The 21,299-nt window shown below is 40.3% G+C and overlaps 1 protein-coding gene across 2 annotated transcripts in view; it reads left to right on the top strand.

Moving 5' to 3' along the window:
- ADAMTS16 (ADAM metallopeptidase with thrombospondin type 1 motif 16) overlaps positions 1–21,299 on the top strand; it is a 182,825-nt gene that overhangs the window by 56,573 nt on the left and 104,953 nt on the right. For both annotated transcript variants that reach the window (XM_035291797.3, XM_017970002.4), the window contains 3 exons: positions 1,371–1,476; positions 10,193–10,330; positions 19,542–19,695. In XM_035291797.3, coding sequence (XP_035147688.3) covers positions 1,371–1,476; positions 10,193–10,330; positions 19,542–19,695 — 398 coding nt within the window. The remainder of the gene's footprint in view (positions 1–1,370; positions 1,477–10,192; positions 10,331–19,541; positions 19,696–21,299) is intronic.

The following is a 21,299-nucleotide window of genomic DNA, read 5'->3' as shown; positions in this document are numbered from 1 at the left end:
AGTGCAGGTGTAAACAGTACACTCACTTCCCTGCATAGACTTTAGCCAAACAGAGGTATGCTTGTATTCATCAGGAGTGATTACTGAACAAGGAAATGTCACTCACAGATTCCAGAATTCCCATCTCTTTGAACATAATGAGTAATTCTTTCCATGTCTTCTACCGTTTGTGAGAATGGGGCGGATAGATGGAGGGATTTCTCATTCAATAGTGAAAAGAGTACATTGATGAGTATTTCTGGAGATGCTACGACCATATTATATTTCCTGATCTTTACTCCTCTCTCTACATCTCAATCTTAGAAATGTCTCAGACATTTACAGGGCTGGGTGTGACTCACATGCAGAACTGAAGCATTTTTCCAGACGGTCCGTGTAAAACACTGTGCTACTGACCAGGGCTCTCCTGAATATTTCTTCTAACTTGCCGTTTCTTCCCAAGTTCTCAGGGAGGAAGGGTTTTTATTTATAAAAACTCTCAGATAAGACCCACTTTAATAGCAGTTAGTGTTGCTGTGAAAAAAGGGGTTAATGTGGTGTCCTGGCTGTGTGTCCTTAGGCAGGCCTGCTTACCAGGCTGTGCTTGGCTGGCCTCTGAGAGCTCAGGTTGTAGGATGCTTCCCACCACCCGACCTCCTACGAGCGGCTCACTGTGCCTAAATTGTGTGTACAAATAATGTGGTTTCCTTCTGAGGGTCTGGAATTTTGGTACACTTTGGGCAGTGGGTGCCTATGTGACCTGGACACTGAGTGTCTAATGAGTGTCCCGGGTGGGCAACATTCACCTTCGTTGTCATGACTCATTGCTGGGAAGAAAGCACATCCTTTGAGACTCCACTGGGAAAGGACTCTTAGATGTGTATGCCTGTCTCCCCCTAACTTCTGCCCATGTGTTTTCCCTTTGCTGATTTTGCCCTGTATCCTTTTGCCATATTAAATAATAACTGTGAGTATGACAAATGTGGATCATTAAAGCTAACAGTGGTCTTGAGGACCTCCCAACACACCCATTCTCCACAGCACTTCTCCACTTGGTCTTTTGGGAACATAGCTATTTAGAATAACGCAAAGAACCTTCCTCCATTTGCAATAGATTCCCTTTTCTATTTTGCCCCAGTTAGAGCTTGTACCAGGAACCATGAATTGGGTTCCACAATACAGAGAGTCCTTGGGCTCCCTGGATTAGAATTCCTTCTCCCACTTGATTAAGTGCCCTTCTTGTGATTGTCTGTTTCCCATTTCATATTTCCCCATATGAACATAAGAACTAAATTTCACTAAGGGGCAGAAAAAAAATATATATATATATATACCATGCTTTCTTTTATTACAACACTGCTATATATTCTTTTGATCTTTGTGTCTCATAGGATTTGCTCCCATAAGTGGAATGTGTAGTAAATATCGCAGCTGCACGATTAATGAAGATACAGGTCTTGGACTGGCCTTCACCATTGCCCATGAGTCTGGACACAAGTAAGTGCATCTCCATGGGAATGTGGCACCCCAAATTTTTTCCTTACTGGATGATTTTCATGAAGGGGATTCACATATATCCAATGAGAATGCCATTAATAGTTATAAAATGCTGTCACTTAGGACTTTGTTTCTATATGCCCCATCATGCAGATTTTACTTTTATTTATTTATTTACTTTGAGAGAGGCTCACTCTGTCAATTAGGCTGGAGTTTAGCAGCATGACCTCAGCTCACTGCAATGTCTGCCTCCTAGCTCAAGCGATCCTCTCACCTCAACCTCCTAAGTAGCTGGGACTACAAGCACACGCCACTATGCTTGGTCAGTTTTTGTAATTTTTGGAAAGACGGGGTTTTGCCGTGTTGCTCAGGCTATGCACATTTCAAAACCACAACAATGTGCATGCGTCCAAATCCCTGGGGTTTCTCTGACACTCCTGTACACACCTGGGCCTGAGATTGACGATGACAGTACCTCATTCCATGGTCAGCTGCTGTAAATGATGAGGTACCGTGTCAATCCTCCCATTGCTTCCTGTTGTTACCCTCACATTTGTGTTCTTGTGTGTGTGTGTGTGTGTGTGTGTGTGTGTGTGTGTATACTGGACAATTTCTAGCAATTGTGTGTGGAAACTATTATTTGTAATTCAATTTCTGACGCTAACAATGCTGTGAGCTGCTTTACTTTGTAGTACTGTCTATTAAACAAAAATTTCAAGAGCCTACTTGCTGTCCAAGCAGCTGGGGACTTCCTGCAATCACCGTAATTAATCCCAGAACCACCAGAAGGAATGCAAATATTGACTTGCTATGCTGAAACAATACTTGAGATTTCTCCTAGAAAAATGTACAACCAGGAATTGTGATATTTTATTTTTTTTTAATTTTCAACCTGATTTTATTGGCCAAAGGAAAACCAAGACAAGTGTTTATGATTTGTGATTTTACAAAGCTGACTTCTCCGTTATTGGAAAACAGACTGAGGTCTCAGACCTGTTCAAAGCAGTGTGTGTGTGTGTGTGTGTGTGTACGTGTGTATATCCATGTGCTTGTGTTTAATGGAATTCCACGAAGGTTCTGCATGCTTTGGCTGTGTGTGAACTGATGACCTGAAAAATGAGGCTTCATATCCTGTTACTGATCCTTCATCATTGCAGGTAATGATTGACTATTTCATTGCCTAGACAATTACACCTTCCCTTTATAAAGCTTTCAGTTGAATCATAGTTGTATTTTTAATAGTCTTCTAGAGTTAAAACTTCAAAAACTCTCATTATTGTAACAACATGAGGCCCTTGCTGTCCTCTGAACCATACCTGAATTTAATTAAACAATCAAGGCAAGAAATATTTAAGTCACTGAGGGCCGAGCCAGTGAATGTTCGATCAGCAGTTGAGATATGGGCATTGGCAGCACCAGCCGTCGCAGGTGGTGAGTTTAACTAAGTTAAACTCGATGCATCCAGCACGAGGCCCTCAGTCGGTCTTCAGCGTCAAACAAGTATCAGTGTTGGCATTTATTTTTCTTAGAAGTCAATTCTTACTATTTTCTCTCCTCACCCAAATTGGGTGTAGTTGGAAAAAGATTTTCTCCAAACAAGAAAAAACTGGCTTTTTGTTTATTTGTTGTTTGTTTCTGGAAAGTCCGAAGGCAGATGTGAATAAGGAAAGAAGCTCAGTTGGGCATGGTGGCTCATGCCTGTAAACCCAGCACTTTGGGAGTCCGTGGTGGGAGGATCACTTGAGTCCAGGAGTTCAAGACCAGCCTAGGCAACATAGTAAGATCCCATTTCTACAATAAATTTAAAAAATTAGCTGGTCATTGTGGTGTGCACCTGTAGTCCCAGCTACTTGAGACATTGAGGTGGGAGAATCACCTGAACCCAGGAAGTCGAGGCTGCAGTCAGCTGAGATTGCACCACTGCATTCCAGCCTGGGTAGCAGAATGAGACCCTGTATCAACAAAATAAAAATAAGCCCTGCATGTGGATGAAGGAGAGTCCCGTTGCTACTAGGATCAACTGCCAGAAAGTGTCAGATCTTTCTTGAACACCTGACTTCACATTCTCTGAGACAGAGAACCTGGAGATAGTCAGTGAAAAAGCTTCTGACCATGTGGAGAAAATAGGAAACGTAGGTATTTATCATGTGCTAAATGCCAAAATGATTGGCAATAATACTAATAGTAGTAATGGTCATGTTAATGGCAGTATCTGCTCTTTGTGGAGCACTTTTTGTAAAATTCACCGAACAATTTCACATACAGCTCAAACCATGGAGACCACTCAGGACAGTCCCTTCTGTTGCCTTCACTTACTCAGGGGAGACTATGTGAAGTATTCAGCAAATGTGTATGAATGGAGCGAGGAGAATGAGTAGTTCAGGGCGTGAGCAAGTGACAGGTGAGGAGTGAGCATTTCACATGAACTGTCAGCTGCGACCACCATTTCAAATGAGAAAGGCTGTGAGGTGTGAGACTCAGTGATAAAACTCCATGAATCTTAGTTAAACTAAACTGAAGACAAACACATTTGTTCAGTTCATTTATTTAGTGAGTATTATTTTTGGAGGAAGGAATAATACATCTGATGCACAATGAGCTCCAAGCAGAGTCAACGTTTTATGTTCTGTACTTCAAAAATTAAAAAGCGATTCTATATCTATTATGACTTTTACTATAGGAAACATGTAAAACATCCTGCTTCAAAGGGAAATTTTACTTTTCCACTTCCGTTTACCTTCCCAGGACATTATTTGTGGTGAAGGACTACTTTCCCATGCCCTCAAGCCATAGGTTTTTAACTGTTTATGCAAATAAAGATTTCAGTTAGTGTCCATCCAGTTTCTCCTCCTAAATTTCATTTTTTTAATCTCAAAATATCATGCAGTTTATGCTGGGGAATGTGACCTAAAAATAGAAATTACTAAGAACAGGTGTTTGGATTTGTATTGGAAAGCGAAGAGGGGAGACTAGAACCAGAACTGAGATATGTATTCTCCTGTAGTATATGGGATTGAATCAAGATTTGTATTAAGCCGGTGGTACAAAGAGAGTTTCCCAGTTACGTTAAATCACTTGACACAGGATGTGTGGTTTGCTAATGCAGGTGCTGAAGTATTGGCACGGATATAGCACGGGCTGAACCGCATTTGGGAGGATATGTCATCTGTGCATGAATTCATCTGAAAAATTCCCATTTGCTAAGGGAAGTCATGTCCTTTGATGGGTAGGGCTCTGGGATTCCGATTCCAGATCAGCACAGTGCTACCACAGCCTGACAGTGACCAGGGAGTGTCCCCTTGCAAACCTAGCTCTTACCTAGGTTTCCCATCTGCAAAACCAATAGAGCACTATATGCTCCGTAGCTCGTATATGCAGGTGTAATTTAGGTTGAATTATTTGAGCTGCATTCCACTTATATAAAATAGGCATAAATAGCTAAGGTGCATCATCATTTGAGACCACTGAGGTGCTATTAAAACAAATGTACTAACTGTGTTCAAAAGTTCATTATTTGTCAGTCTTTCTCTTGCATTTTCCAAAGTTTATGGTCCCAGTCATCGGACACGGTTTGCATTCTGACAACAAAGCACTGTGTAGGAGTCTACAAAAAGAACAGTGATCTGTGACCTTCGACAGTTTAAGAGAAAAGAATACATAGATATGCCATGCAAGAGATCACGTATTGAGAGCTGTTGGTATTACAGGAGCCCACACAGGGACAATCAGGGAGGTCTTCATAGAAGAAGCAGCATTGGGCCAGGCGCGGTGGCTCACACGTGTAATCTCAGCACTTTTTGAGGCCAAGACCGGTGGATCACAAAATCAGGAGTTCAAGACCAGCCTGTCCAAGACAGTGAAATCCAATCTGTAATAAAAATACAAAAATTAGCCAGGCGTGGTGGCAGGCACCTGTAATCTCAGCTTGCTTGAACCTGGGAAACAGAGGTTGCAGTGAGCCGAGATCACACCTCCACACTCCAGCTTGGGTAACAGAGTGAGACTCCATGTTAAAAAGAAAGAAAAAAAAAGAAACAGCAAGCAGCAATGGTGGTGTCACTACTCGTAAGCTTGATAACACCAATACCATTCAGCTCAACCGGTCACTGGCGAGGCCCTTTTCAGTATTAGATGATGACATGTGCATCCACCTAATTTGTGGCTGTGCTTGTCACCAGTCTGGGCCTCTTCTAGTGCATCAGGGAGGCACGTGGTGATTTTTAGAGACTTGAAGAACATTGGAGAAAGCCAGCCCCTCTAACCGTCATCAGGACTGGAGATCATCAGGCTGCTCTCTGGGGAGCTGTAGGTCAGAGCATCAGCTCTTACCAATTTTAGTTGTTGTCATTCCTCTTAGGATTTCTTGTCTGTTTCTGTGTCCAATGAGTATTTGAAATCCATTGATATTTGGCCAGACCTTCCCATACACATGCATAGCTACCATGAACGACACTTAGGTGTCATGTGATTTGACCAAGACCATGTTTGGATCATAGAGGGAATAGAAGTTTTTTTTGGTTTTTTTTTGAGACTGAGTTTCGCTCTTGTTACCCAGGCTGGAGTGCAATGGCGCGATCTCGGCTCACCGCAACCTCCGCCTCCCGGGTTCAGGCAATTCTCCTGCCTCAGCCTCCCGAGTAGCGGGGATCACAGGCACGCGCCACCATGCCCAGCCAATTTTTTGTATTTTTAGTAGAGACGGGGTTTCACCATGTTGACCAGGATGGTCTTGATCTCTTGATCTCGTGATCCACCCGCCTCGGCCTCCCAAAGTTCCGGGATTACAGGTGTGAGCCACTGCGCCCGGCCGGGAATAGAAGTTTTGAACTTTCCTTCGTGATGTGCACAGTCCCAGGTATTCTGCAGAGTTTATAAGAAAGGCCTTACTATCCCATTTTATAGCTGAGGAAACTGAGGCTTGGTGGGGGGAGGGGTCAGGTAACTTGCTCAATATCAAGCAGTTGTGAATGATGGAGCCAATACCCCGTATGAGGTCCCTGCACCTCCACAGCCCATGCCCTCTCCCATTATCTACCCTGCCCAAGTCCCTCGGTTCCCTGCAACTGCTATCTTCAGCTCAGCCTTCTGCATGTCATAGCAGATGAGCTGTGCTGCTCCAGATGCCTGCATGAAGCCTGCGTCAGGGCTCTGAGCTGCTTAGTCCTACGTGTGGTCACCATCATTATGCCAAGGGTAGAGTGTGGCAACCAGATAACATTGGCTCATGGTTCTCATGTCCTTAGCCACTACTGTCTGAATGGCCTGAAATAAGTAACACAGCTTCTACAAACACTTGGCTGGTTCTCCATCATTCTCACTATATCATCAGTAATACACAAATACTCCCCAATAGTAATTGAATCACTCAAAAATATTGTAGCAGACAGTAAAAGCATGACACTGAAATATAATTCCCAAATTCAATTTAATCTGAAATTAGGTTTATATCTGGGTATTTGAGTTAGTGTTATGTCAGGAAATGTTGTCCCTTCTTCACTCAACAAACATGAATAGAAACCTGTTATGTACTGTCTAGTCCACTAGCAATGGGGCTGTGAGCATAGATAAGAGGAGTCTCTGTCTTTTAGAAACTTACAAGCTAGTAAACAGAAAAAGATAAAATATATTTATGATTTTAGCAAATGCGATGACCACCACTTTAAAGTACCATGGTGCACAGGAGCCGGATACAGCCTCTGGTATGCATAATTTGAATAGCAGTTATACTTCTTGGTTGCCAAATAGCAACCTTATCTTCAAAATGTATTCTATTCATTCTTCTGTGACGTTATGAATGTTGGTATTAAATGTAACCACCGCGTGCTACTTTTACGCTGATCTACCGGCATTCATTACATCACAAATGCGAGCATGATAGTGGTTGGAGAAACAAATCGGGAAATACTGGGGCTGAGATTTTTGTGGGCATCAGAATCACCTGGAAATGTGTTAGAATACACCCAAATGCCAGATCCTAAACCTCAACCTACAAAATTAGAACAATAACACTGCAGGCTGGGGTAGCTACATTGTGCTGTGTTTCTCTCAAAGGTTGATGCCTCTCAGAGTTTGAGACTTGACACTAGAAAAAAAAAAAATCACTGAAAATACTTTAAATGTAAAAGTGTTAAGACCAAGATTTCCCATGGCTGGGGACACTGTGGACTTTGAATTCCTTAGGAATGTAAGCAGAAGTGGTAGCAAACATATCGGGGTCAATTTCTGGACCATAATGTGTCTTCCTCATTAGCAGCTCGAGGGCCAGCCAGGGGAGTGTAGTTTGGTATTTTGTGTTCCTCCTTTACTCCCTAAGGCACCGTCCCTCCCATTTGGGATTTCAGCCTGAATCTTTTTCACAACCATGACACATTTCCTCTGCCATATGGTGACCCTGGCTTTGATTAGTTGCTTTTAATAGAACTTCAGAGAACGGGCGGAGGCTAAAATGACTAGATCCACATCACCCTTGGTACTGACCAGGACTTTTGCAGAAATTCAGCAGTATTCGCACGGCCAATGTCCTTGGATGCAGCCTTCAATCCCATTCAGGTTACACAGTTACACAAACCCTGCCTAGACTCCGACATCAAAGTGACCAGGTTGTGGACTTGACTCTGCAGCCCGGGATGCAGCGGCTCTCCAGCCCTCGGCATTGCTGCCTTTATATTAAAGCTACCTCATAGAGCTGTGTTGAGTTTTAAATTAGAATATAGGCTATAAGCCTGCCATAATGGCTGTAAAATGGTGAGGGCTTATCAACATTAATTACTGTATTTACTAGTAATTAGCTACTAAATAGCTCTAAGCAAAGCAGTTAACTAGACAATGTGTCAGCCTAGGCAACAAGTACAGATTCTCTTGGGATTGTCATTCCTCTTAGGATCAAGACGATCCCAAGTCCCTCCACCCCACATCAGCTTTTGGAGCTGACTTTCCCCTGTGTTGGTGTCTTCCTGTCCCTGCTGCCTTCTGTCCATTCTTCAGGGAATTCTTGGCAGCAGAATTCTAGTCCACCATATCTAGAAACCACCATGTCCTTCTTTGCTTTCTCTCTCTCTTGCCTTCCCCCTTTTCTCTGCATCTCACCATTTGGGGCCCTGTGCTCAGGGAATACATACAATGAGTGGGTGCCAGACATTAATGGCAATAGTGGATTGCCTCTTCGAGAGTATATTTACCTTAATGAGAGGTCTTCAGAGCCATAAGAGTTCCTGAGGAAGTATGTTGTGTTCTCCTGGGATAATTAAAAATGGAATCATTGAAATGAGCCTTGAGAGCACTCAAGGCTCTCCTACAGCAAAGCTCTCACAGGTTAAGAAGAAGAGGCAGACTTGCTGGTGAGGGAGGCAGTAGCCCTGGAAAAGGTGATTCTCACAGGTGCAGGGCTGCAGTCGCCACAGGTGTGATTAAGGGACTGGTGATTGGCATCGTGGGATCTGAACACCTCTGATGGCTCCTAGTGAGGGTTCCCATAGCTGCTGTAGCCTGAGATGTCCCTGTACTCTGAGCCGGGTATGGCTCTCCAAAGTGGTGTGGTTTTCACATGAAAGTAACCTGTGCCACTTCAAATGACACCCACAAGTACATGCATCCATAGTCACCTATTGGGTGTCTGTGGAACTACTCTCTCCAAAAAGACAGAGGGATTCAGGCCAAGCACTGCCCGCCCAACACAGCCTCCAGCAGCTCAGGCCCAATATTTCGAGACGGAACATCCCCAGGTGGAGTAGGGACAGAACGTCAGGCCACCATGAGGTGCAGTAGCTCTTTGTAGTTCCCAAATTGCAGTGAGCGTCCAACTCACCAGGAGAGCTTGTTTGGAAAGCTCCGATGCCAGGATCTCTTTCTTCCGAGTCAACCATTCCTGGGTAGAAGTCTGGCGTCTGTATTTCTAATGAACACCCCTGGAAAGTCTAACAATCCTGCTGAGCAGAAAAGAGTGCGGAGAAAAAGAAGCAACGTAGAGCAATGTTAGCCTAATCAAGAAGATCCCAAGCCCCTCTGTAGTGGGAGCAGCCGTGGGAAACGGATCTCTAGAACACCAAATAAAGGAAGGAGGAGTTTATACGGCTGGGAGACCAGGCGGTAATTTGTCGAAAGCCCAGCTCATTTAACAAAGGAAGGTTCTGCCTTTAAATAGGCTTATACTTTAGATGTTACACGTGGAAGAATCTTAGGGTTTTAGCTTTAGGAATCACATATGAAAGGGTTCCGGTTTACAGTTTAGGACTCACATGTGAAAAGGTCTCTGGTTTGATCTTGTTTTAAGTAAAAATAGTGTCTTCCAGAGAGTTTCCCCAAGACCAAGCGTGTTATTTTCAGGAAAGAAATTCAGGAGGCGCCAGCTGGCCTGCTCTCTCTTCTACTGAGCTGCACAGTGGATGGCAGAGGGGGAGGGAATCCCAGATGCCTGGGTCTCCTTCCTCACCTCCACCCCATTTGAAATGCAGGCATCTGGACATTTACTCTGCTTTGATATTGGTGTACACTTTCAAGCAATTTGGTGGATGGTTCATTCTGCAGAAACTGTCTGTGAACATGTGAATATTCTCAACCGATTAGCTGCTGTGGCTTTTGTTTTTGCCTGCTTAGCATGCAGGGGTAAGGGAGTCTCAGTCTTGACTTGTAATTGTCAGAGTGTATTAGATAATTTAAACTATTTTTATTCTGAAAGAACCCTCTCCTCCCATCTTCTCTCTTTCTCTCTTTCATATAGCTTTGGCATGATTCATGATGGAGAAGGAAACATGTGCAAAAAGTCTGAGGGTAACATCATGTCCCCCACGTTGGCAGGACGCAATGGAGTCTTCTCCTGGTCACCCTGCAGCCGCCAGTATCTACACAAATTTCTAAGGTAAGAACTCTTGAAGCTGTTTGTCTGATCTTTTGGTGCCTCTGATGCTCACTGCCTGGTCAGCCAGATCCTGTGCAAGCAGATTCAGGCTGTGCTTCAAAAGGAATCAATGTCTTGAGACTGAAAGGGAGACATAAGACACTGAAGTTTTACAATTCTCACTTCTATAATTAGGAATCTTCAGTAAGTGAATAGAAGATCAGATATGGACATATCTCTATACACAATAATTAAGCATAACTTTTTTGGGTTTTCTTCCTTCTCTTTGCTTTTTTTTCTTTTTCTTCATTTCTCCTTCTTTCTTTCTTTCTTTTCCTTTCTTTCTTTCTTTCTTTTTTCTCTCCCTTTCTTTCATTTTACTAAATGCGTTCCTCATTAGGTGGAGAAATGTGTGTATATAAACCTTAACGTTGCTCTAATGTTCTGTAATCATCAATAGCATTTTTAGAAATTTTCTCTAAGCACCGATTTATTTAAGAGATAAAACACTGGAGAGGCAGGATTTGACCCTTAAAAAATAGTTTGTAGATTTGAAAATTTCAGAGAAATGAGGAACTTTATAAAGCATTCTTAGAACTGCTAGGTTATACCCTATTTTCCAAATCTCTTTGGCTTTAAGTTTGAAGTTCGGTTTAAATCTTATGCCAAAACTTTATTTCTGACATTACAGTGCAGTGTGGATTGGCGTGTCTCTGCTTCACACAGTCATTCAGAGACCCAGGCTTTCCTCTTCCAGGACCTAGTGGTCTTTTCTCTTCCAGGACCTAGTTCCCCCACTGCAGCAGTGGGGACTGAGGATAGAGAGCACAGGAGGGTATGAGGGACAAGGGCGGCGTTCCTGGAGGAACTCATATGACCTCCCAGAAGTGCAAGAGGCACTAAGAAGTGGCCTCCACCCATGTGCTCAGGTGACAGAGAGCCATCTGTGCCACATGATGAACCCCAAATCCTATTGCAGAAAAGTAAGTGAAACCTGGAGGGACCAGCTGGTTGGTGGCCAAGTTGTGAGTAGAACCCAGGCCTTCTGGACCCTGAAGTTGATCTCCCTGCATTTTTCTCAAGGACAATAAATGTAGCTGGCAGAGGAAAAGCAACTGTGTTGCAATCTAGCCTTTATTATTATTATTATTAATCTTTAAGTGCTAACAGAATAATTTGGTTCAGCTACTAAAAAGATGAATGAGAGTCTGTATGTGTTTAGAAAGCAGCTTTTGTGTCTTGAAGATGACTGACCTGTGAGAAACAGATCTGCATTCGTGGGCTCTGAGCGGATGCTACATGCCGGATCTGCCTAAAGTCAACACCCCTTTCTTTCCTTCTGTTCTGAACACAACTGCTCAGACTGAATGGCAGCACCCGGGACAGACTGCAGCTTGATGTTTTTGCTCCTGGTGGGAGACACACCGATTTGCACCTTGGCTGTCTGAGGAATACTGTTTCCTCGGCCCTCTTATTCAGGACGGAGGACATATTTATTCATTAGACAGACATGTACTTTGCTAGACACACAGAAGGACTGTGTTTGCTCTTAACAAACACATCGACTCAGAGTAGTTCACTGATTCTAGTAGAGAAGACACACAAAAATGTTTCCTTATTTTCAAAATACACTAATGCTTGAAAATACTAAAGGGCAATGAATGGGCTGCTGCGTTTAGTTCTCAATTAAATTCATTCCCAATGTTTTTCAAAATTGTATTTTTGAGATTCATCAAAGAAAGTATAAAAATTATTCTTAATTCAAGGGAATGTTCTTGGGGAACACTAATAAACACAACCACCTTAAGAATTTGAAGAAGATCACACAAGGAATCACAAGAGTACTAGTAAAACTGGAAGTCAGATGAGGAGGAGAAGAAAATAAAATTTAAAAATGAACAACAGAGGTAAGGACATCAATGTATTGATTCTAAGGAGCTACCTAGTTGTGACAGGAAAGTTTGAAATTCAACAGGAGAGGAAATATATTTCTATTATTAGAAAGTGGGGCAAATACTAATACTTTCAACAAAAGCAAAGAGTTTTTTTTTAAGTAACAGCTTTAATGAGATAAAAATTAATACACAAAACTACACATATTTAATGTACACAGTAAGATGAGTTTAGACGTTTGCATGAACCAATAAAATAGTCTCCATGGAGATTCCACCAGATTTGGGGGAAGAAAAAAATATCTTGGCAGCACTCACAAAGTCCTCAGGCCAGGAAACCAGATATCTACCTTCTGAATCTTTGTAACTCACATGTTCTTGGAGTGAAAACCAGGAGCTGGTTATTCCAAACTGAGAACCAAGGGGAAGTTCCCCTACTCTGTTAGATTCTGTGGACCCTTCAGTGTTTAACTGGTCTCTTCAGTGCCTTTCACTGACCTTCCTTCTTTGTGTCCCACTTTTTCTTTCTTCCTTTTTTAATTACTTATTTAATTAATAGAGCTCTTTTTTTTCTGTTGTCCTCTGATTCCTAGGACACTATTTGAGTGGGATCACACCAGTACTTGTGTTGGTTTTACTCCAGTTCATTTTCCAGTGACCTGTTGCCCCAGGGCCCACCTGTGGCCGGGGTCCCCCTGCGGCTGCCTCTTCCCTCATTCTCTAGAGATCCTGGCTTTCCATCTTCCCAGCCAGAATCTTGATCATCAGTCTCCTGGGGCTCTGTTCCTCCAGCTTCCTCCTTTTCAGTGTTCGTTCTCCGAGTTCTAACTCAAGGTATTTTAATACATTTAGGAACGACTGACTGTGTTTCACAGTTTATGCCACCCAGAATAAGTGGCAATATTTTGGACAACATGTGTATCGGGTAATATAAATCCATATTCTAGGAGTATACACTTGATCATATTTTTTAACTTCTATTACCAAAAAAGACAATATTAAAGCTATTCTGCAACTGGCATAATGCAGACAAGTACATTTAGGATTTGTTTTGCCTGCGTGGTATTGTCAGAGTCAAGCTGGGGATTGTTAGCATGGTTTTTAGCTGTTTCTTGCAGCTGTTCACATTTCTCTCTCTCTCTCTCTCTCTCTCTCTCTCTCTCTCTCTCTCTCTCTCTCTCTCTCTCTCATTCACTTTAGACTCACCATGCTTTTATTTGCATTAACAAGGAAAATTTGGAGTTTTTCATATTCCAGATCCTTTCTATAATTTTTCTAGATTCAGAATTTTTTAAACCTCTTTTTTATCTTAATGGTTATGAGGAAGATACAGTAACACTTTTTATATTTTGAAATTTCCTCTGACAACTTAAAAACTGAGGGAATTATAATTCGGGTGTGTCGTGAGAACCAGCATCATGAAAGTCCTAAGAAAGTTTAGAAACTGCCAAGAAATATAGGCAGACTCATGGAAAGAAAATAACTGCATGCTCAGGGAATAATTATTTCAAGGACACTGAAACAGTCCTATTGAAAATATAATATAGTCCTAAGAATCATTATTAAGATAATGAAATTAAAAGCCATTTTCAGTCTGTGATACTGGAACACGTGAACTGTAAGCTGAAGGGTGCTGATGTGTTTTTGTGCTAATCCAGCAACACACTTCTGTAGCATTTCAATGGTAAACATTTATTTTCAGGGACTTTACAATTCCTTTGAACCATGTGAATATGCATAAATAGGTCATGTTTTACATGCTTACAAATTTGTTTTCTTGAATGGTTTAATTTTCCAAGAAAGTCTCTTGTCAAATTCACTGTTAAGGTTCATTTTACTCGAAAACCAGTTGCAAATTGGACACTTCTACAGTGTGTTAAGTCTTGCCTTTTCACCGATTTAATGAATCTCAGACTGTCTTATTTGATTGTTTGCTGACTTCCTGATTTCCAACTAATCAAAATACCATCATATTCTCCACCAATTAGGTGGCTCTTTGGATATGATCCCAACAGTGAGTAAGGACAGATGGCTGCCTTTTAAGATGAATCTGTTCTCCTCGTTAGTAGTCAAGCATTTGATAGCGGAAAAAATGTCAGGGAACTCAATTGGCCTCAAGTCTTTTCAGTACAACTTTTCTCCATTCTTGGTAGAGCTGCGAAGGCTAGCTGCTCCTCCGGGTTAAGTCATCGACCTAGTCAACAAAGTCATGTGTCATTTTCCATCAACAGACACAGACCTCATCAGGGTTTTCATGTCTTCATCCAGGAGGCCTATGACTTAGGGAAATTCTAGCTCATTATTTTGAATTTAATGAAGCAGGGACTCATCTTTGGTTTACTTTTAAAACATTGAAGTCACGCCCTGCAAATGAGTGAAAATGCCAGCTCTCTGACCACATGAATCTGAACACATCCAAGCATGCGAAAGGTGACAGTCATCACAGGAAACTGGGAGCGTAGGTGGTGCAATACCCCGTACTACTTCTGCTGATGGGAAAATCAGATGTGACCTGAGAGCCCAGTAAGCTTGTTTTTGCACATAATGGAAATAATACATTTTGACTCACACCTTGCTCTGTGACACAAAGCTCACCTGAGGTCATGGCCCATTGCAGTCTCTGCGGTGCTAGTGTGACTGACTCTAAGGCTGGAGGGTAGGCACTTTGCTGAGGAGGAACAAAGGTCGGAGGGAATCAGGTCATGTCTTGCTTACCCATGTCTGGGGATGTCTTGACCTTCGCAGGTAATGTAACCTTTTCTGAGGGCCCCTGTCTTCTTAATTGAAAAATGACGGGATACAACTAAAAAATCTCTCAAACTCATTAAAATTTTTTGGTTCACTGCGTAGAGTGGGAAAGGGATTTTGAAATGTTGTAATGATACTTCTGAGCTGCCTTAATGTGTTCATTAACATTATTTTTGTTGTGTACGAAATATATACAAAAAAGTACAAAATGATAAGCATGCATACAGCTCAATGAATTTTTACACAATAAACACAGTAGTATAACTTCTCCTCAGATCAAGACACAGAGTGTGATAAGGACCTTAGAAGCCGCTTCTCCCCACTCCAACCACTTCCTCTCTTCCCCAGTGGAAACCACCCTCCTGACATGGGACGCTGTATATTGGAATCAGGAGTAATGTATCATTTTGGCGTTATAAGATTCAACCTTGTTGCTGCATCTAAATATAGCATTAGTCTACTTAGTTATGTTGTATATGACTTATATACTAAATATATATATATATATTAAAACTTATTGATTCATTCTGTTGGTGATAGACATTTGAGTTTCCAATTTTTGTCTATTACAAGGAAGTGCAGTGAATATTCTCTTGGTTTGCATATATGCCTCTGAATATACATAGGAATGAAATTTTCAGAGTCATAAATGATATGCACAGCTGCAATAGACAGTAATAATCAGCTTTCCTAAGTGATTGCGTGAAAGTACACTCCTAGAAGCATATATGAAACTTTCAAATGGTTTCAAATTCTTCCCAACACTTAGTCATGTTGATATTTTTCTTTGCAGGTATCTGGTGGGTGTGTAGTTTCATACCAATGTGTTAATGAATGAGATAGAATACATTCCATATGTTTAATGGCCACTTGAATAATCTTTTTAATAACGTGCTAAAATCTTCTGTTCATGTAAAAAAAATAGACCCTTTTTTTTTCTTCTCTCTTGATGGAAGTATTGTATGCACTGTGAATATAAACATTTTGTCCCATTCTGAAATATATATATTATAAAATCTTCTCGGACTCTGTAACTTTCTATTTATACTTTTAATGGTGATTTTTGCTAAACGGAAATGTGTACTTTTTTAATGGAGTCAAATTATTAATATGTCTTTAGGATTAGTGCTTTTGTACACTGACGGGAAAAAAACAAACAAACTCCACTTGTCCTAAAGTTGCAAAGGCGTTCTCACACATGATCTCCTACAAGTTTAATTGTTTTGCTTATCATGTGTAGACCATCTAATTTTTGTATATGGCATGCAAAAAAGTCAGCATTTATTTTGTCCATGTGGTTATTGCGGTAAATTGTTTATAAAGTGATTGCAATGATTTTCTTTTGTGCACCCACACTTTTGGTGGCTGGACCATTTGCATTCTCACTGGAGATAAATGAGAGTTCCTGTTTCTCCACATTCTCATCAGCATTTGACATCGTCAGTGTTTCGGATTTTCACTATCCTAAGAGATGTGTAGTGGTGTCTCATCGATGTTTTAGTTTGCGATCCCCTAATGGCATATGATGCTGAGTCTTTTTATGTGTTTATTTGCCATCTTTATCTATTCTTTGATTAGGCGTCTGTTCAAATTTTTGTCCACTTTTTGTTTTCCTATTCTTGAATTAGAAGTGTTATTTTCATGTTTTGTATAACAGTCCATTATTGGCTATGTCTTTTACAAATATATTCTCTCAGTCTGATGCTTGTCTTCTCATTTTCTTGACATTTATTTCACGGAGCAGACATTTTTTATTGTGAATTATTTCTTTCATTGATTATGCCTTTGATGTTGATTCAGAAAAGTCATTTTCATGTCCAAGTTCACCTGGATTTTCTCCTATGTTATTTTCTAGGAGTTCTATAGTTGTACATTTTATATTTAGCTCTATGATCTATTGTGAGTTACTTTTTATATGGAGTATAAGGTCCTCATTTACATTCAGTTTTTAATTATTTTATTTTATTTTATTTTTTAAAATGAAGTCTCATTCTGTTTCCCAGGCTGGAGTGCAGTGGTGCGATCTTGGCTCACTGTGACCTCTACCTCCTGGATTCAAGTGATTCTTCTACCACAGCCTCTTGAGTAGCTGGGATTACAGATGCACACCACCACACCTGGCTAATATTTTTGTATTTTTAGTAGCAACAGGGTTTCACCATATTGGCCAGGTTGGTCTTGAACTCCTGACCTCAAGTGATCCACCGTCCTTGGCCTTCCAAAGTGCTGGAATTACAGGTGGGAGCCACTGTTTTCAGCAGATTCATTTTTATGTGTAGATGACCAGTTGTTTCAGTATGATCAGTTTAAAAGGCTATCTTTTCTCTATTTCATTGCCTTTACTCCTTTGTCAAATATCATCTAATTATATTTATGTGGGTACATTATTGGCCTTTCTAAACTGTTCTATTGATCTAATTGTCCATTCTTTTGACAATATCACTTCTTCTCAAAGTTTGATATTGTCAGTCTTTGTTCTCTTTTTTTAAGTATTGCTCTGGTTATTTTGAGTGTTTTGCCTCTCCATATAGACTTTAGAATCAGTTTTTTTATATTCTCAAAATAACTTCCTTTAATTTTAATTGGCATTGTATTAAAGCTATAGATTAAAATGGAAAGAATTAATCTCCTGACAAGATTGAGTCTTCCTATCTATGGACATGAAGGATCTCTCCATTTATTTAGTTTTTCTTTGATTTCTTTCATCAGAGTTTTATAGATTTGCTCATGTCAGCCTTGTATGTATTTTGCTAGATTTATATCTATTTCATTTTGGGGGTGCTCATATAAATGACATGTTTTTAATTTTCAATAAATTCTGCTTGGTTGTGACTGGTAGATAGAACAGGAATTGAGTTCTGCATATTAACCTTCTGTCCTGCAACTCTGATGTAATGTACTTGTTCCAGGAGTTTCCTGGTGGAGTCTTTCAAATTTCTGCACAGATAATCATGTCATCTATGAACAAAGATAGTTTTACTTATTCTTTTTCAATCTGTAAACGTTTTATGGAATTCTCTTGCCTATTGCATTAACTAGTACTTCCATTACAATGTTGAAAAGGAATAATGAGAGGAGTCATTCTTATTTGTTCCTGAGTTTAGTGGAGAAGCTTTAACTTTCTCACCATTAATTATAATGTTAACTGTGTATTTTTGTAAATGAAAATTCTCCTCTATTCCTAGTTTGCTGGGAGTAATTTTTATCATGAATAAGTGATACATTTTATGAATTTTTTTTCTTTATCTATTGATGTGATCATGTTTTTTTCCTCTTTAGCCTGTTGATGCAATAGATTACATTAATTGACTTTTGAACACTAAATAGGCCTAGCATAAGTAGGATTCGTCCCACTTGGTCATAGTGCATAGTTCTTTTCATGGATTATGGGATTCAATTTGCTAATGTTTTTTGAGAATTTTTATATCTATGCTTGTGAGAGATAGGAAAAGTTTTCTTTTCTTGTAATGTGTTTTTCTGGTTTTGGTATTACGATAATGCTAACCTCATATTATAATTTAGGAAGTATTCTCTTTGCTCCCATTTTTTGGAAGAGGTTGTAGAGAATCGGTATAATTTCTTCCCTAATCTCTGGTGTCATTCACAGAGAACCCATCTGGGCTATTCGTTGTTTTTTTATGCATAGAGTCCTGATCTCTAAAGCAGTGGAACGTGGGACCAGGGTCCTAGAAATGAGCCAGAAATTTTCCAATCGAGGTGGGCAACCACTCGAAACCAAGTTTGGAGGATGATCTGTTATTGCTCATTGTATTGTGATTACAGGTTTTTGCTTTTTGGTTTACTGGGGGAAGGGCCTATTGAAATTTATAGGAGGGATTTAGTTGCTATTTGAAAAAACAAAAATATTTTAATACTCTTCCCCAAAAGCATAAATTATACCAAAGAACATCCTGGTAGAGAAGAGGATACTGTATTTATGGAAAAAGAAATTATTAGGTGGTCTTCAGCCATCTACCAGTGAATTTTAGCAAGATTCGTTTTCTGCTTGACTTGGGGTCATCAGAAATCCCGAGCATAGAGCGTTGCTGGTGAAAATCCGGTGTTCCATGAAGAATGTCTGGAACCTGGAAGATCATATACAGGTGACTCTTAGCCTATGGGGAAAAAAGAATAAAAAGCAAAGAAAGAGAATTCCAGTCTTTGAGATAGACTGCGTCTTATTTTTACAATGCCCATATGTTGGCTGATTCTGGCAAGAAGAATGCATAAAAAGTGTCCGTAATAAGAGCTTCTCACACTGGATGCTTGGTTGCAATTATTCTTACACTTTTCCTCAAAAGTTCGAGAAATTTAATAAATTTAAATTTCAAAAGTATAGTCCTTCAGAAACTTCCAAATCTTTCCTCTTCCTAGAACAGGTACAATGTATAATAAATAATTTCAGAAAATAAAATCTCTGTATTTAAATGTAATTAAAATAAATATTACATGTACCTCAGGAGAAGAAAGTTCTCCCCTTTCTATACACAATCTATGTTGTAAATTGCATGCAGAAGAAAGGCATACTTAGCGGCACATCCTTTGGTAACTCTGTGGACAGTCACTAGTAGCTCGTCTCCTGTTTGTTTTAGCACGGCCCAAGCTATCTGCCTTGCTGATCAGCCAAAGCCTGTGAAGGAATACAAGTATCCTGAGAAACTGCCAGGAGAATTATATGATGCAAACACACAGTGCAAGTGGCAGTTTGGAGAGAAAGCCAAGCTCTGCATGCTGGACTTTCAAAAGGCAAGTGATTATTGGCACATGCTCAATGCGACGTGATTCATAAAGCTGTTTTATTTAGTGTCACTGATGTTGATGTATTCTGCATTTATTGGGTACGAACCAAACGTCAAATCCTGTATGTTAAGGCTGGTCCTGTATAACAGGAAACACATGTTTCACTGGCAGAGAAGATGACAGGAGATGCTATTGTGGGTATCAGTTTTCCTTAGAGAACCGACTTGGCCTGTTAGGTTGGATCTTTCTTTCTGATTTATCATGTGGGAGCTCAGCAATAACTTTTAGTCAGTGTAAGTTGGCAAATTAATACTCTGCATTTTTAAAAATGGTTTTAAAAAACAAAGTCTCCTCCTCTCTTCCAATATAAGCATAGTTTAGTATAAAGCAACAGCCTATCTAGGGCTACTGATTAATAAATTCCCCCCAAATAATGTATTTATAGAGTTATCTCTCGTAGAAGGTAGTATCCATTCCGTCAACCCCAGGGACTTTACCAGAGTGATTTCCTAACATCATTTCCTCATGTAACACAGAGACATATGCTCTCGCTAGAAAGGGAAAATCAAGATTTAGGAACTTGCTCTATCAAACACAGGAAAAGCAACCCATAAATGAAATAAAAGTAACTATTTTTAAGGTTTCTTTTATTCTAGTTTATAATGAAATCAAGAAAGTAGACAAAAATATAGTCCTCCAGAAACTTCCAAACATTTCAAAATGCATTGGGAATACTCCCAACTTAAATCTAACATGATAAACTTCTTTCTTAGAAACTCAAGCAGAGCTCCCCCAAAGATCAATTCCAGCTATGTGCCAGAACTGGATCTTTATCTCCTCTGCCGGGGAGTCCCAGGCTGGAACAAGAGCTGTAAATCCGTCAGCAGCAGCAGCAGCAGACATTCTCAATGCTGACTTTTCTTGTGGGCAGAAGATACGAATTCCCTAAGAAATTTTTCTTAAGTGTTACTCTTCTGTTTGTTAAGGAAAAGGGACAAAAGCTAAGGGGTTTTGTCAAAGATAGGATCTTCTAGATTGTGCTTCTGGCTTCCTTGGTAGGTAGCTCTGTGACCGTGGGCTGTGTCATTCATGGTGCCCTGGTATCATTTGGAAAACATAAGCAATAAAAAGTTACATGCAGGGTGCATTATTATTATTGAGGAAATATTTACATGCAGAGAAACACATTCATTTTGCATGTACAATTTGAATTTTAACAAATGTATTCTCCCATGTTACCAGCATCTTAATCAAGACACGTTTTATTTACATAAAGCCAGAACCTTCCCTGTGGTTCTGGCTTTATGTAAATAAAAAGGGGGCTGTGCCCCCTCCTTCAGTTTCTCCCCAAATCCAGTAAGTTACAGTTATGCTCATTTCTAGCATAATTGGCTAAGTGCTGCCTGCTCTTGAACATCATAATTACCTTGCTCCATGTATTAATATTCAAAGTAAAGTGTGTAATATTTCACCATCAGTATGATGTTAGCCGTTGGTTATCACACACATGCTGCTTATCAAACTGAGGAAGAAGTCCATCTCTCATCCCAATTCGTTGAGAGATTTTATCACCCAATTGTGTTGAATTTTGTCAAATTTTTTCCAAGATC

The sequence above is a fragment of the Callithrix jacchus genome, chromosome 2, assembly GCF_049354715.1.
Source record: "Callithrix jacchus isolate 240 chromosome 2, calJac240_pri, whole genome shotgun sequence".
In the NCBI taxonomy this organism is placed as follows: domain Eukaryota; kingdom Metazoa; phylum Chordata; class Mammalia; order Primates; family Cebidae; genus Callithrix; species Callithrix jacchus.
This window is presented reverse-complemented; position numbering and strand designations above follow the sequence as displayed.